This window comes from Peromyscus leucopus, chromosome 7 (assembly GCF_004664715.2).
Source record: "Peromyscus leucopus breed LL Stock chromosome 7, UCI_PerLeu_2.1, whole genome shotgun sequence".
In the NCBI taxonomy this organism is placed as follows: Eukaryota; Metazoa; Chordata; class Mammalia; order Rodentia; family Cricetidae; genus Peromyscus; species Peromyscus leucopus.
Genome location: NC_051069.1, coordinates 118,137,694 through 118,155,221, shown reverse-complemented (window position 1 = coordinate 118,155,221; position 17,528 = coordinate 118,137,694). Strand labels below are relative to the sequence as shown.

The 17,528-nt window shown below is 41.7% G+C and overlaps 1 protein-coding gene across 4 annotated transcripts in view; it reads right to left on the bottom strand.

The window, feature by feature from the left end:
- The window catches only part of Fam193a (family with sequence similarity 193 member A), a 138,148-nt gene that overhangs the window by 70,177 nt on the left and 50,443 nt on the right, over window positions 1–17,528 (bottom strand). For 2 of the 4 annotated variants that reach the window (XM_028870793.2, XM_028870794.2), the window contains exon 1: window positions 12,355–12,682. The exons of 1 other annotated variant lie outside the window; for it this stretch is intronic. In XM_028870793.2, the coding sequence (XP_028726626.1) occupies window positions 12,355–12,579 (225 nt within the window). In that variant the 5' untranslated portion in view covers window positions 12,580–12,682. Of the gene's footprint in view, window positions 1–12,354; window positions 12,683–17,528 lie in introns of those variants that run through there. One more of the 4 variants, XM_037208168.1, reaches the window with a different exon arrangement.

Genomic DNA, 17,528 nt, shown 5'->3' with positions numbered 1-17,528 from the left:
GGGAAGATGGCAGGTGTTGAGTGCTGCTAAAAATCACTAAGATGAGTCACTCTGACTCATCTTAAAGAAAAGAATATAAGTTCTCAGCTACTGTTCCAGCACCATGTCTGTCTGCCTGCCGCCATGCTGATCATGGACTAAAACTGCTATGTCAAGAGGAAAACAAGAATTCAACAAAGCAAATTCTGAAACAGCAAAATTGCATCTTGGCAAAAAGAAACCAAAATGAAGCCAGCAGCTGGCTTGAAGCAGGAGTGAAGGTCAAGATTACCATTTTATCCATATTAAGAAATTTCTTTCCTTTTCAGAATTAGGTAACTTCCCCCAACTAATCTCAGGGTCAATATAAACATTTAATTTGCACAATAATTGAAAAGACAAGAGGGATTTATGCATTCCTCCTCCACTTTAAACAATATATAGTATCTTTAAAGTGAATGGGTATTTAGAAAACAGACAGACAGATACATACACACACACACATAAAACTTGAGTGCTCACATTAAAGATTATGAATTCTGACAAAAAGGGAGATGGCTCAGGTAGTAAAGTGCTCACTATACAAGCAGGAGATCCTGAGTTCTACCCTGGGCCCACCATCCCAATGTCAAAAGCCAAGTGCAGTGGCACATGCCTTAATCTTAGCACTGGAAAGGTAGAGACAGGAAGACCCTGGGGTACACTGGCTAATCAGCCTAGCCAAATGAGTGAGCTTCAGGTTCAGTGAGAGACCCTGAAGTGTAGAGTAAACTATTATGTCAAATACTTAGAACACTGTCAGAGATCACACACTATGGAAATAATATTCTCAAAAACTAAGATAAAGACCAACTGGAGAAGACAATGTCAACCTGTAGCTTCCGCATGCATGTGAACACACACAGGAACATGTGTGTGCATATACATATAAAAAAAGTCTGAGAAAAAAAATCCTCATATTAATCATAATCCTCATTTGTGCCCATCTCTTTTGTCTCTGTCCCTTTTTTTTTGGTTTGTTTGTTTTGTTTTGAGACAGGGTTTTTCTGTACTTTAGCCTTGGCTGTCCTGGAAATAGCTCTGTAGACCAGGCTGGCCTTGAATTCACAGAGAACCACTTGTCTCTTCTTCCCAGTGCTGGGATTAAAGGTGTGTGTCACTACCACCACCTGGCTCCATTTTTTTTTTTTTTTTTTTAGTATGAGATATAAAATTATCAAGATTTTTTTTTTGGAGACAGGGTTTCTCTGTGTAGCTTTGCGCCTTTCCTGGAGCTCACTCGGTAGCCCAGGCTGGCCTCGAACTCACAGAGATCCACCTGGCTCTGCCTCCCGAGTGCTGGGATTAAAGGTGTGCGCCACCACGCCCGGCAGTTCTCAAGATTTTTAACCTTATTCCAAGAGTATTCTGGTACTTTGCTTCAGCCTTTTGCCCACTAACATCCTTTTTTGTTTCTTTCCTACACATACCCTGCCAAAAAGCTAATGTACAATCACTCTCTGGTATAGACTCTTCAAATACTTTACTAAAGGTATCCAGTCATTACAAACAACATAAAAAGAGGGTACACAGTGTTTAAGGACACAGATTATGAAACCAAAATATTGTGGTTTGAAACCTGACAGTGCCCCTTTCTACCCGTGTGATCCAAGGAAAGTAACCTTCCTGGCTCAATTTCTTTATTAAACCAAAAGAGCAATAGTACTGCCCCTGTATGGATAGTAGTGGAGTTTTGGATAAGTTATTATATGAAATACTTAGAATAATACTGCCATAGGTTATACTCTGTGGACACAATACTCTTCTGATGAAAACATACATACATATGTATATGCACATATGAATATTTTAGGTTGTGCTATTAAATGGTTACATGCTCAATATATTTCTTCTCAGTCATATTTTCACTCTTAATAAAGTCTTTTCATGCCAGGTGGAAGTGGTATGTGCTTTTAATCCCAGCACTTGGAAGGCAGAGGCAAGCGAATCTCTGTGAGTTTGAGGCCTAGTCTACAGAGATAGTTCCAGGACAGCTAAGGCTACACAGAGAAACCTTATCTTTAAAAAAAAAAAAAAAAAAAAAAAAAAAAAAAAAAAAAAAAAAAAAAAGCTGGGCAGTAGTGGTGAATGCCTTTAATCTCAGCACTGGGGAGGCTGAGGCAGGCGGATTTCTGTGAGTCTGAGGCCAGCCTGGGCTACAGAGTGAGTTCCAGGAAAGGCTCCAAAGCTACAAAGAGAAACCCTGTCTCCAAAAAAAAAGTCCCCCCAAAACCTCAAACATAGTAATAAAAATTAAATAAAATCCTTTCACTCTTTAGATTACATTAATAGAGATCTCTTCACTTCAAGAAATTGAATTAAATTACAGAATACAGTTGCATGATGTTAAAGATCTGTAATAAATTTAACAATTTTCTTATTAATGAACATTTGAGTTATCTTTAGAATTTTAGCACTATCATTCTTCAACACTGTAAATAATATCCCAATAAAAATTCTTCTTTTTCTTTAAAGTCAGGGTTTCTCTGTGTAGCCCTGGCTGTCCTGGAACTTCCTCTGTAGACCAGGCTGGCCTTGAACTCAGAGATCTGCCTGTCTCTGACTCCAGATTGCTGCTGGGATTAAAGTCATGCACCACCACCACCACCTGACTCCAATAAAAATTCTTAAACATGTATCTTCCCTAAAAATACTTTTGTTTAAAAAATTTTTAAATCACTAATAGTGCTAATGATAAATTCTTTGACTGTTTTTCTAAGCTGGATATGACGATGCATGCCTTTGATTCCAACACTTGAGAGGAAGAAGCAGGCAGCTCTCTGAGTTTAAGGCCATCTTCTTCTACATAGTAAGTTCCAGGCCAACCAGGGCTACACAGTAAGATTCTGTCTCAAAATAATAATATAAACATATAAATAATAAAACGAAATTGTATTTGTAAGCAACCTTTGTGTGTGTGTCTGTGTGTGTTTGAGACAGGGTCTCACTATATAGCTCTGGCTATCTTGGCCTCAAACACAAGAGATCCACCTGCCTCTGCTTCCTGAGTGTTGGAATTAAAGGACTCCTGGACTGTAAGCAATCCTGATACATGTTCTCCCATAAAAGAAAGAAGATGCTAGGGGATGTGGCAATTTGACTTCCTAAATTCACAGCTGTTGGGCTCTCCCATGCTGCCCAGGCTACCTTGAGCAAAAGACTGTCAGTCAGCCAGCTGAACTAACCTTACACTAGCTGTTCTAAACACTCCAAAGATGCCTTGAGACAACTAAAGAAACTGTAGCTGACTGCCTGTCTGTGTAGTCTGAAGGCACAGCCTTTGCCAGTGCTGTCTGAAATAGTCTACATAAGATTATTTGCTACCACAAGCCCCTATGAACTCTAGATTATTTTTTCCACCACTTCCCCTAGTGGTCTTCAGAGGAACTGTTGTGATGTGGCTAAGAGGCAATAATGTGACTGGTCCAAACACCCTTTCCTGGGGTATATAATATATACATATTCTCAGACATAAGTGTAACAATGGTGGTGGAATAGTGGATAAGTTGTGGAAGAGGTCAGGCAGCCACCTGTCTGACAGCTGAAGAGGTAGCAGCTGAACAGTTCAAGAGCCAGGGCAAGAAGAGCAACGAAAACAGGGAGACAGAGGAAGAATAAGTAGAAAGCTTGAGATGTCAAGTTTTTGAGACCATAGTCTCAGACCCCACATCTGAGAGCTAATAACACTGACAGCTACCAAGGGCTGAGAAACACCAATATGCCAGGCCTGGACAAGCACTGTAACACTAGAGGGAGCAGCTTGCTGCAGCTTCCACTTGCTTACTGCTAACTGCTGCTGATGCCAAGCACCAAAAGAAATGAAAGCTGCCAAAGACAAATGAAGACAGCCACAAGGAAACACCTTTACCCACTGAATCATCTTCTCCACTCCTCAAAGCATGTTTGTGTAATGCTTTGCCTGCATGTATGTCTGCACATCACGTGTGCCTGATACTCACTGGAGCTCAGCAGAGGGTAGAGGATCCCCTCAAACTAGAGTTAGAGATGGTTGTTGGGAATTGGACCTGGGTACTCTGGAAGAGCAGTTAGTACTCTTAACCTTCAAGCCATTTCTCCAGTCCCTGCCCTGAAAAAGGTGTTTTGTTTTTTTGGTTTTTTGAGACAGGGTTACTCCGTGTAGTTCTGGTGCCTGTCCTGGATCTCACTCTGTAGACCAGGCTGGCCTCAAACTCACAGAGATCCTCCGGGCTCTGCCTCCCCAGTGCTGGGATTAAAGGCATGCTGCGCTGCCACTGCCACCACCTTTGTAAGTATCCTTATTGTGACTTTTTCTTTGAACTTATGGATCATTTAGAAGTGGGTTTAATTTTTTGTCTGTTTGTTTGAAGACAGGATCCCAGCTACCACATCAGTCATCTTACAACCATACGTGACTCCAACTCCAAGGAATCTGATGGATCCGGGCTTTTCAGGTATGTATGTGTACACATGTACACACACACACACACACACACACACACACACACACACACACACACAATTTAAAAATAAATACAATCTAAGAAAAAAAGGGAGGGAAGGAGAGAAAGAGGAAGGGAAGAGGGTGGGAGAAATGATGGTTAATCTCAATTATCACTTTTATAAGATTTAGAATCAACTGGGAGATAGTCCTGGGCAAGCCTTTGCAGGAATATCTTGATTTCATGAACTGACCACTGTGGATGGCACTACTCCCTGAATGAGCATCTTAACTATATAAAAGGGAGAAAGTGAGCTAAACACTAGGATGCATTTATCCCTGTTTCTTTTTCCTTTAAATTTAATTTAATTTTATGTGCACTAGTGTTTTGCCTGCACTCATGCCTCTGTGAGGGTGTCTGATCTCCTGAAACTGGAGTTACAGACAGTTGTGAGCTACCACTCAAGTGCTAAGAACTGAACCCAAGTCCTCTGGAAGGGCAGTCACTACCCTTAACCTCTGAGCCATCTCTCCTGGCCCCATTCCTCTGTCTCTTTATTGTGGATGTCATGTGACCAACTGTTTCAAGCTCCTGATGCCTTGACTTCTCTGTGATGATGGACTGTCCCTTGAATAGTGAGCTAAAATAAATCCTTTCTTCCTTAAGTTTACTTTTGTCATAATATTTTGATATAGCAACAGAAAAAGAAACTAAGACAAAACATACGACAGATCCTACAAAAATAAAAATAAAAAGATAGTCTGAGTAACTTCATGTCAATACATTAACAAAATACAGGCAAATTTTGTTAAAGACAGAAGCTAGCATCTCTAACAAAAGAATAAATAACCTCGAGCAAATAAATTAACCACTAAGAACCAGTCCTAAAAAGGCAACTTCATATCAACATAGCTTCACCAGAGAATTCTACGAACTACTTACGGAAGAAATAATGCCAATTCTACACAAACTTTCTGAAAGTTAACAAGAAGAAACATTTCTTAGCTTATTCTTTTTTTTTTTTTTCAAGACAGGGTTTCTCTGTGTAGCTTTGTGCCTTTCCTGGAACTCACTCTGTAGACCAGGCTAGCCTTGAACTCACAGAGATCTGCCTGACTCTGCCTCCCGAGTACTGGATTAAAGGCGTGTGCCGCCGCCACCCAGCTTAGTTTATTCTTTTTTAAAAACATTTATTTCCTAACTTATTCTAAGACACCAAAACAATACAAAGCAAATTTACAGACTAATAATATTCTTCATAAAAACAGACATAATAATTCTTAACAGAGCATCTGCACATTGGAGCCAAAGCAAGAACACTTACTTGCTGCTCTCCCAGATGACCTGGGTTCAATACCCAGCACCTACATGGTGGCCTACAATTATCTGTTATTCCCTCTTCTGGCCTTCGTCGACACCAGGCACACAATTGGTATATAGATACACATGTAGGCAAAACAAACATACACACAGAAATAAAGAAATCTAAAAAGAAAAAATTTTAAAGAATTATATAACACTTTTGGACTAGAGGACACCTTAAGATGCCAATTCTCAAGCGGAGTATGGTGGCACATATGGTGGTATTTTATTTGTACTGAAATGTGATTTTCATTGTATGTTAATAAATAAAGTTGCCCAGGGGTCAGAGCTATTAGAGCCATAGCAAGAGCGTGGTGGTGGTGGTGGTGGCGGCAGCGGCGGCGGACACCTTTAATCCCAGCACTTGGTAGAAGAGCTAGGTAGATCTCTGTGTGTTCAGGGATACAGCCAGCATTGGAGACACACGCCTTTAAGACCTGGAGGGCTGTACTTACAGGCAGTGACGAGGCAGTCATGTGTTTGGGTTTACCACCAATGAGAAGGCAGAACAGAAAGACTATTTAAAGACAGACACACAGGAAGTAGCTCTCTTTTGGGGAGGTAGGAGCACCGCAGGAGGTAAGATTTTAGCTCTGAGCTCTGACCTCTTGGCTTTCTCTTTTACATTGGTTCTGTGTTTCTTATTTTAATAAGACAGTTGGTTACATCTACAGGCACATGCCTTTAATCTCAGTACTCAGAGACAGATAGATAGATCTCTGTAGGTTTGAGGCCAGTCTGGTCTACAGAACAAGTTCCAGGACAACCAGGGCTACACAGAGAAACCCTGTATCAAAACAAAAACAAAAAACAAACAACAAAAAAAGAAAATATGATACTTGACTTTACAGGCAATCAAGCTATTTTTATAAATACTTCAGGAACTCCTTCCATCCATCTACAGAAAGAAGTTTGTGACTGTATACTCCAAGAGAATAATTTTTAACAGCAAAATCTGGAAGCTAAGATGTGTTATATCCATAAAGGTGACTAGTACACAGCAACAAACATTCAATTACAATGAATGAATACTATATGATTATGGCTATAAAATTCAAAACATTTGGAAAAAAATCAAACAACAGTGTCTAGATTTAGATGCTTAAGCGTTATCACTAACAGAAGTGATAGCAGAGGGCCAGAAGGTGACCAACAGGAAGGCAATCCTAAGATGAGGGCCACAGAAGAACCTGAGCTCAGGAACATCACTTGACTTCTCAGTCTCTATGGTAACAGTCAACACCAAACACATCTACAACCAAGGAAGAAACCAGGGATAACTCATCAGTAAGAACAAACTCAAAAATAAACCAATTTTCCTTCCTTCTTTCCTTCTCTCCCTCCTTCCTTCCATAAGACAGGGTCTCACTATGTAGCCCCAGATAGACTGGACCTCTCTATATAGACCAGGCTGGCCTCCAACTCAAGAGAGAGCTAGCTGCCTGTCTCTGTCTCAGGAGTGCTGGTATTAAAGGTGTGTGCCACCACACCCATTAAGCCTACCTTTCTATTGAGTGCACAATGAGAGCACCTAAAACATCACTCACAGATAGAAAAGAAAGGATACAAGAAGGAGGGGAGAAGGTGGGAATAGGGAAGAAAAACTACAGATCAACACAAAAAGTCAACCTTTAGGAGTAAAGTGCTTCCAATGAGGCTCCTACACAGTAAGAAAGTAAATGCATAAGGGTTCAGTAACTTCAACATGCTCACTCAGTATACAGCCTGAAACCATGTAGACAAAACTGGAAACGGAAAAAAGGGCAAAAAGACACAAAGAATAAGAGATTTTAAGTGATCTCACCCAGAAATTAGATTAAGCACGCATCATGCACGCGCGCACACACACACACACACACACACACACACACACACACAGCGTGAGACTGAAGAAAGATGGTACACACACAATTCAGAAACAGCTGTAGTAACTAACAGATGTCCACAGAGCCCTCCACACGGGTCAGAGAAAGATTCTCTTCAGACATATATACAACATTTATAAAACTTAACCATGGGTCAAAATTAGCAAATATTCCTGACTGAATACAGACTCACTAATACATATCATAGTTTCCAACCATACAATATCACAATAAAATCATTACAGAAAGAAAAGAGCAGGAAGCTTAGCTGGCCAATGCATGGGCTGGAGACAGTAATAATAGACAGCACACTTTAAAAGGTATAAGAGGGTTGGACCTGTGAGATGGCTCAGTGGATAAAGGCACTTGCTGCCAAGCCTGACAATCTGAGTTCAATCCTTGGAACCCACATGGTAAATTAACTCCTGCAAGTTGTCTTCTGACCACTGCATGAGTGCAACACACACACACACACACACACACACACACACACACACACACACACACTGAAATATAGTAAAAGTAAAATTTAATTAAAGTTGCTTCTTTGAGCCAGACGTGGTGGCATTTGCCTTTAATCCCAGCACTTGGGATGCAGAGGCAGGAGGATCTCTGAGTTCGAGGCTAACCTGCTCTACAGAGTGTTCCATGACAGTCAGGACTACAAAGAGAAACCCTGTCCCAAAAATACAAAAAAATAAAATAAAATGAAGATCTTTTAGCTTTCTGAGCACAAAATATGCAGACATAAATGAGGTTGGAAATAAGTGGCTACAGAATAATCTGGGGTGTGATGGCTATTCTTGATTATCAATTTGACTGCATCTGGAACCAAGTAAAATGCAAGCTGATGGGCACTCCTATAAGGAGTTTTCTTGATTAGATTATTTAAAGCAGGAAGATCTACCCTAAACATCCTACCCTTAACTCTCAAAGGCAAGTTTATCTATCCTGTTGCAGAGGCATTCCTTTGCCAGTATTAGAACCAATTTCTTCAGGATTCTAGCACTAACTGAAGATCAGCAGCTCTTCAGTAATCCTCTAGGATACCAAACTGAGACTGCCAAGACATCCAGCCTTGTGGATGGAGCAACTACTGGATTTCTCAGCCTCTCCAGTCTGAGACAAGGTACTGTTTGACTACCTACAATGAGTGAATATATGTATTCAGCTTCCCAAGGTCACTGCTGGGTAATAGCATCAGCCAAGTGCTCTCTATTCACTGCCTGGCATTTGACCAAACAGAATGGGAGAAGCATAGCAAGAATAATGCTTAAGGAAGATATGGAAATGCCAATTTTACACAAATTCTCCCCCAAAACAAACAGGAACATAACTCATTTTACGAGGTCTAAAGGACAAGTCAAGAAGGCTCCAAGAAGACATCCATCCTGATGACAGATGCCAAACTAGTGCAGCAAAGTGGAGAAAGGATGTCCAGGTAGATTTGGAAAAAACAAGGCAGTTTTCCCAAAGCTATCCAAATGTGGAAACAACCCAAAGGTCCATGAATGGAGGCATGCACATGCACTAATACACACACACACACACACACACACACACACACACACACACACACAGTACAGTCTTGTGCAGTTTCTCAATAACAGGAAGAAATGACTGATCCTACAGCAATAAGGATACTTTCAAAAGCACTGTGCCAAATGACACAAGTTTATAGACACTATGGAAAGTGCAGAACTGTGAAGAAACTGGTAACAGAACTGATAACCTGAGTTGAATTCCTGGGACCTAAATGGTGGAAGATAATCAACTCCAAGTTATCCTCTGACCTCCATACAATAGTCTATGGCTACCCTATACATACACACATGAACACAATTTTAATTTTTTTTTTCTTGGTTTTTCTAGACAGGGTTTCTCTGTGTAGCTTTGCGCCTTTCCTGGAACTCACTCGGTAGCCCAGGCTGGCCTCGAACTCACAGAGATCCGCCTGTCTCTGCCTCCCAAGTGCTGGGATTAAAGGCGTGCGCCACCACCGCCCGGCTTACATGAACACAATTTTAAATGGAGAAAAACAGATATAATGGGGGAGGAAGAGAATATGAAAAGAGGTATCTGCATGGGTAGATAATGCTTCTCCCAGAAGTCAGCAGTTATTAAACAAAAATCTCAGTAGCACTTGTGGGATATAACCCCCCAGAATCTCCCCAAACTGTACAGGCTATTGTCACTGCTTTTGATCATCCACCAAATTAGATGTAAGACTGACTCTACTGCTGAAGGTACTGCATATCATGATTGCAGGACATAGTGAAATCAAGCTAGAACTAAGCTAGCAGCTTCCTCCCTGCTAGCTAGCCATCACAGAGATGGAAGGTCCTGTGCTATATAAGCCACTGGGGCAGAAATGTCATCAGTGATACTGCCCAGATGTAAACCCTATGAGCTATAATTAATTACCTGTCAGACAACATATATCCACTGTAACCATAATGGCATTGATATTTTGGGACTAATCAACTGCTTCCTGACTGGGTATGAGGCCTCCTCTACAGGAGGGAATCCATGCTTGCTACTCTAAACCTGGTCAACAGCCTATGACTCTAGAAGTCATATGCCCTAGTTGGGAACCTATACATTATCAAACTACTTTCTAAATACTCATGTGTATATCCACTTATCAATACTGCTCCCAGCCTTGGTAAGAGAAGCTTCTTTTGCAGTAGGCAACAGTCAATGTGCACATTCATACTGGTTAAAGTGCTGAGAATAAGTGACCACTGAATGTTTTAACACTAAAAATGACATCTGTATCACCTCCTTCAAGGCTCAGCGAACATCACAGAAGAGGGAGTGGGAAGAATGTTAAGAGTCACAACATGGGGAAGAGTGCTGTGAAACAGTTTTCTGGATAGGACTTATGAGTTCACAGCAGCTGTGCTTACCTACCCAAGATAGGGTCCATCAACATTCCATCATGGACTGGGAAGGAGCTCATGAGGCACCATCACTCCATGAGGAGCTACGGACAATCAGAGGTTGCTGGAGGAGTGGGTGTCATTTTCTTCACTGGCATAACCACTGTTAAGTTGCCCATGCTACAGTAAATAAGCCCCACTTCCAGTACTCATGCCAATAAACCTAATATAACACCCTGGTTCACAGAAAAAACAAACATGAAAGTAAGAGGGGACTTGTGAAGGTTTTTGAAGGGAGGGGGAAAAGGGAAGATAATTGGAGAAAGGGGAAATGGTCAAAATTTAATATATACTTGTATGAAACTGAAAGAAAAAAATCTGAGAAGAAAATTTCAGACTGATTATGCTCTAAATCTCTGGTAAGGAGATTGCATGGGCTTTTCTCCATTCCTTTGCTTATCCATTTGTTTACTCATTAATGTAAATATCAGGAGCAAATATGTCAGGTCAAGCATTAATCTTGGTTAAAACATACACAAAAATAAATAGCTGTGTTCATGGAGCTTATACTACAGTAAAGAAGACAAATTGCATAAGTGAAATATTTAGACTGTTAGAAATAAAGATAAGAGGGCTGGAAAGATGGCTCAGAGGTTAAGAGCACTGACTGCTCTTTCAGAGGTCCTGAGTTCAATTCCCAGCAACCACATGGTGGCTCACAACTATCTATATCAAGATCTGGTGCCCTCTTCTGTCCTGTAGACAAACATTCAGGCAGAATTGTATGCATAATAAATAAATAAATCTTTTTTTTTTTTTTAAAAAAAAAAAAAAAGACAAGACAAAATAGAGCTAAGGAAGAGAAACAAAGCAGGAATTGGGGCTTGTGGGAAGGGGCTGAGAGAGCATTACTTCTAGTTTGATCTGCACTGACTCCAGAATTAGTTACTAAAACTCTACCACCAAGACTAGCATTGAAGCTGGGGGAGGGAGGGTTGTCTTCAAAAAGCCCCTGGCTGGGCAGCCAGATGAATGGTCAATGAGGAAGAGGAATAAGCTTAGGAAGTGGAGAGCCATCCACACTACAGCCAAATGCTTCTCAAATGGACACTGAAACTACTCTGAAAACAGAAGGCAGGAACTGCTGCCTGTTACTTGCCACAAGAAGCAAGGGATCAGAAGACAAGTCACTCAGAAGATAGCTTCTTGCATTCAGCAATCAAAAGGAAAGAAGAAAAATAATAGAAGAGAAGAGCCTTGAATATGGGAATCGTTGAAAAAGCCATCTCCTAAAACGCAGAGTCATGAAAGCCTAATGGGAAGGGTAGGAATTAGCCTTAACCTATACCAAAGATCAGATCCAGCCTAAGAGCCTCAAAGTCTCTAGTAAGAGAAGGCCTGGAATCAAGGAGGGAGGAAGGCCAGGCTTCAGAAGTGCATCACAGAAATAATTTTCAGACATTTGCCAGTACATGGAATTGTCTACAATTGAACACATGAAAGTCCTACTAGCTTCTCAGGAAACTTTATTGCCAAAGAAACCCTGAGGCCAGATGCAAAAGCCAAAAGCACCAAAGCACCAAGGTGACTAGCTTGCTTACTGTAGATAAGGAAGCACATGCTCTCCATCTACTGCTGGTATGGCCAGCAAGGCCAGAAGACACATTCCAGAGAGTGAGCATAGGCTAAAAGATAGTATAGGAGGAAGCATTCTGATGACAGACGAAAGTCCTTTCCTTTCTTTGCCAGTTAGCCCACCACCCATAAGAGAGGAGCAAGAAGCCCACTGACGCTGCAGCCACTCACCGGCTGGTCAAAACCGCTGTGCCTCTCCTCCTTCTCCACAGTCCTCCGGCAGTCTGGGCATACCCACAGCGGCAGGTGCAGCACGCTGTTGCCCTTGGGAGCCATGGAAAGGGCCAATTTGCTCGCAGTCTTAACTCCACTCTCTAAGAATGAAGAGTCTTTCCGTTCACTTCTGCATAGAAGACAATAATCCCCAGCGGGGTAGGGTGGTGTCCTATGATTCATGCCAAAACTAAAAGGAGTCTGGAATAGAAAAAAAATTCTATGTTCAAAACCTGAGCCAGGAAGCCAAGATTGTTTAATTTACATATGTATGTGTGTGTGTGTGTGTGTGTGTGTGTGTGTACACACACACACACACACACACACGCATATATATGTTTATCTATTACACATATGTATATTTATATAGAAAAACAAAATAGGAAACACATGAAGCTGAACCTCACATTCTAGAAACTGGTGATATTTCAAATGAAATAGGAACACCATAAAGAAGCACTTCACTCTTCACTTAGACTCAGTTTGCATTAATTCTGCCAGGAAAACCCATCAGCACAGATCTTCAGACCTCAACTGAGCATGAAACCACCACACCAGAGGTATCTGCACACAAGGGCTTGCACTGATGCAGCAGCTCTGGCTTGAAAGCATCTCTGAAGAGGGCTATCCCTGGTCTAGACTCCAGAGAACAAAGAAGCTCATGGCAGGGGCATCCCCAAAACCTAAACTCCCAGGCTATGTGATCATAATGCTGAATTTATAGCCTAATTTAAGCAGCTGCCTTTCCAAGACTATGGGGTAAATGTAGGAGTAGAAGCCTGAAGCAAAGGATCCTCTCTGCCTTTGGAATACACAAAGAAGCTAAGGTTCATAGGTTTGGAAATAGACTTAAAGTACCAAGACTATCAAGCATAGAATAAGATTTTAAATCAAAGCAGAAAACTGAGATGGATCCTCCTTTAATTGTCCACCCACTGTGGGACACCTGTAGGCACAGGACAGCTTCAGAAAGCGCCTTTCAGGAGCTGGCCTAGCACAGAGACTCAGTGCAGTGCAAAAGTATACAGCAGACCCCTCTTAAGCCTCTCTTGTCACTACCATCAGATGGGAAGGAAGAACATCTCATTCTCTAGTGCTCAGCTGGCCTTGCCAAGCTAGCTCCTCAGATCTTCTCTTATTCCCACGGCTCTCTCTGAACTATCATCAATATTCAACCTGATTGTGAATGTGCACTAACACACACAACTGTTAGAGCTCCACAACAACCCAGAGCTCCAAGTGGGCCCTAGACTACACAGAAGGCACTGGGGCAGAAATTTGGGGCTGAAAAAAGGAATTAATGAGTGAAGGAAAGTCCTTCAAAATCTTACATGCGCTGATAAATCAGTGGTTGAAACAGTATGTACCAATTGAACCCATGCTGTGGATGATTGATTGATAAATAAAACAGATTGGCCAGTAGCCAGGCAGGAAGTACAGGCAGGACAAAGAGAAAGGAAAAGTCTGGGAAGTGGAAGGCTGAGGGGAGGAGACGCCAGCCTGCCATCCAGGGAGCAGCATGTAAAGGCAGCAGGTAAAGGCACGGAACACTTGACGACATATAGATTAACAAAATGGGCTGAGTTTATGTGTAAGAGCTAGACAGTGGTAGGCCTGAGCTAATGGCCGAGCAGTTTAATTAATATGAACTTCTGAGTGATTATTTTATAAGTGGTTGTGGGGGTCCGTGGGGCTGGGCAGAACTGGAGAAAACTCCAGCTACAGAAAACTCCTCCACAAGGCTTGGAGGGCTTTACTAGGCTGAGCTTGTGTGACAGGGTGAGGAGAATCCCCAGTAAGTGCCTGCAAACCTTCCCAAAAAACAGAGTACAAGAGTAACATCTTTTCCCCATACCAAGAAACCTGGGATGTCTACATTATAAGAATTTCAAAACTCACCTCACTTAAGCCCGTCTTTTTCCTGTCACAGACAGAATAACCACAACCACCATTGGTCACGGATTATCCATGCACATGCTGGGCTCAATGCACATGCTGGGCTCAAGTGTACGACAGGCCAGGCCAGAAATTCAATGTGACAGCCAGCACTGACAAGACACCAACTCCATTCACCACCAAATACATGGATCCAAAAGTGTTTTAAGATTTCAACTTTAGGGCTGGATAGATGGCTCAAAAGTTAAGAGCACTGGCTGTTCTTCTAGAGGTCCTGAGTTCAATTCCCAGCAACCACACAGTGGCTCACAACCATCTATAATGAGATCTGGTGCCCTCTTCTGGTGTGCAGGCATACATGCAGGCAGAATACTGTATACATAATAGATAAATCTTTTTTTTTTTTGTTTTTTTTGTTTTTTTGTTTTTTTTGTTTTTCAAGACAGGGTTTCTCTGTGTAGCTTTGCGCCTTTCCTGGAACTCACTTGGTAGCCCAGGCTGGCCTCGAACTCACAGAGATCCACCTGGCTCTGCCTCCCGAGTGCTGGGATTAAAGGCGTGCGCCACCACCGCCCGGCGATAAATCTTTTTTTTAAAAAAAGATTTCAGCTTTATTTAGATTCTAGGATATTTGCATATGTATTAAAATTGGGGTGGGCCCAAAATTTATGACTATGAAGATTTTCAGATATACCTTACACAGACAGAAGCCAGTGTCATTCCATTCATATTTTTAAGCACATCTGCATTGTGACTACAACCATTAGAAGTCAGATAAGGGGATTTTATCAGTGCCATACTGATACTTAAAATAGTTTTAACTTTGTAGTATTTCAGATATCAGGGAGACTCAACCAGTACTCACTAGGAGTCCACCACGTGCCTGGGCACCAGGGCACGGCAGTGGGTAAACAAAGTTAAACAAAGTCTGAAGGAGTTAATGTCCTCACCAAAGCAAAAACAAAGATTGGAGCTTGGAATGCTAGCTACAATCCTAACACTCTGAGGCTGAGGCTGAGGCAGAAGTGTTTTAGGCCAATCTGGGGTAGAACCTTTCTTAAAAACAAACAAATGAAGAAAATATAAGTAAAAAAAATGTATTTTAGGAGCAAGTGATATGAGTGCCAGTGCTGGGAAGAGTGCTCTTTCATTTCGGATGCAATGAAGGTCTCCATCAAGAAATACTTGCAGAGATGTCACCTGCGCTTAAATGTAGAAGAAGCACAAAGATAGCAGAGGTGGAAGAAAAGCAAGACAGAGCACCAGCCCTAGGCTACAGAAAAGAGAGATTATAAGACTGCTACTGGCTGGGTGGTGGTGGTGGTGGCTGCGGCGGCGGCAGCGCACGCCTGTAATCCCAGCACTCGGGAGGCAGAGGCCAGCCTGGTCTACAGAGCTAGTCCACGACAGGCTCCAAAGCTACAGAAAAACCCCGTCTCGAAAAACCAAGTGGGAAAAAAAAAAAAAAAAAGGACTGCTACTGAGACAGAAGTGAGGCCTGAGTCAAAGATGGGTGAGGAACAGTTCTGAAAAAGACACATCTATACACATCTGAAATTTCTACTCTGGACCATCTTTTAGGAGACAAGAATGAAATGCAAAGAACAAAGGTCCTGTTCTGCTAAAGGACATTGAACAAGCAAATTCAGAGCCATGGTGGTGGTTTCTTAGCCTTTGTTTTGTTTTTGAGATGGTATCTTTCTGTATTACTCAAACTGGCCTCAAAATCCTGGGCTCTGACAATCCCCCACCACAGTCTCCCAAGTAGGTGAGACTACAGGTTTGAGCTACCCAGAGTGGAATGTACAACAGAGCAAAGCAGAAACCCAAAGGAAAAGACTTGCAGACCTGAGAGAGAAGCAAAGCATGCTGAGGGAGCAGTACACATATCTGCATATGTCCATGGCTATCATAAACACAGCCAAGGAGCTAAAGTATCTGCAGCAAGGGGACGTTGTCAGAAAGGACATGTCAGCCAGGCTTCTGGTTCTCATACAAGAGGAGACATGACCCAACATCCATCTTAAAAAGAAATTTTATTGTATGAAAAAATGAATTCTATGCGACAGTGACATAAGCAGTGCTGCTACAGGCAGTTCTGAGTGAAGAAGAGGTAGCTTATACTTATGGAAATACAGACTACACATACAATACAGAAGAACAAGGTGGACCCACAGGGGCCTAAAGGGTCAATGACTAAATACCACAGGGGAATGAATCCCAAGGGATAGGACAGGTTAGACCAGTGGCAAGAGCCAAAGATCAGCTTAAATGTTATTCTCATGAGCTGCGACATCTTATGTAGAGTTTGTATTGGGTGTTCATGAATAAGATACTAAGGAAGAAGGGTGCGGTTGCATATAACTGGGCATCACAAGTACAAATGATTTGAAAGTTACAGACCTAGGGGCTAAGGAGATGGGTCAGTGTTTAAGCACTTGCTATGCAAGCACAAAGACCAGAGTTTGGATCCCCAGAAACTCATGTTGGGTGAATGTAGTAGTCCACCTGTAATTCCAGCATGGGAAGGAAGAAACGGTGGATCTGGGTTTAGCTGAAAGACCCTGTGTCAATGAATAAGGCAGAGCAATTACTGAGAATGATTCCTAACATCAACAATGGCTTCCATATGCATGTACACATGTGTACCCACATATAAGTGTCCACAACATGTAAATGCACATATCTCTCCTTGTGCTTATGTATGTCCTTGTATCTTCTATGGTCCAGTATTTATTCAAATCTTTGACCTGGAATGAAGTGTATCAGTCTGATTGTTTCTAAAAGAATTAGCTTTGATTCTATGGGTTTCTGTAGGGAGTTTCTGTTTTTATTTTGGTTACTTTTATGTTTTCATTTTCTGGTAACTTCAGATATTAAGGACTACACCTATGTTCTACTTTGTTAAGGTGGAAAATTAGGTCATTAAGCCCTTCCTCTTGTATAATCCAGGTTATTAGTCATATATATTTCCATTTGTCCTCTACTTTTCGCTGTACTTTAACTATTTTTGATGTGCTTTTAATTCTCCTTTAGTTCAAAATATTTTTAAATTTCATCTTCTTTTTGTTTGCTTGTTTTTTCTAGACTGGGTCTTTCTATGTTAAACCAAACTTGTCTCAAAATCACAGAGATCCATCCACCTACCTCTGCCTCCTGAGGGCTAGGATCAAAGGTGTGTACCACCCACCATACCTGGCCAAATTTCACTTCTGGTTTCTTCTTTGATGAATACT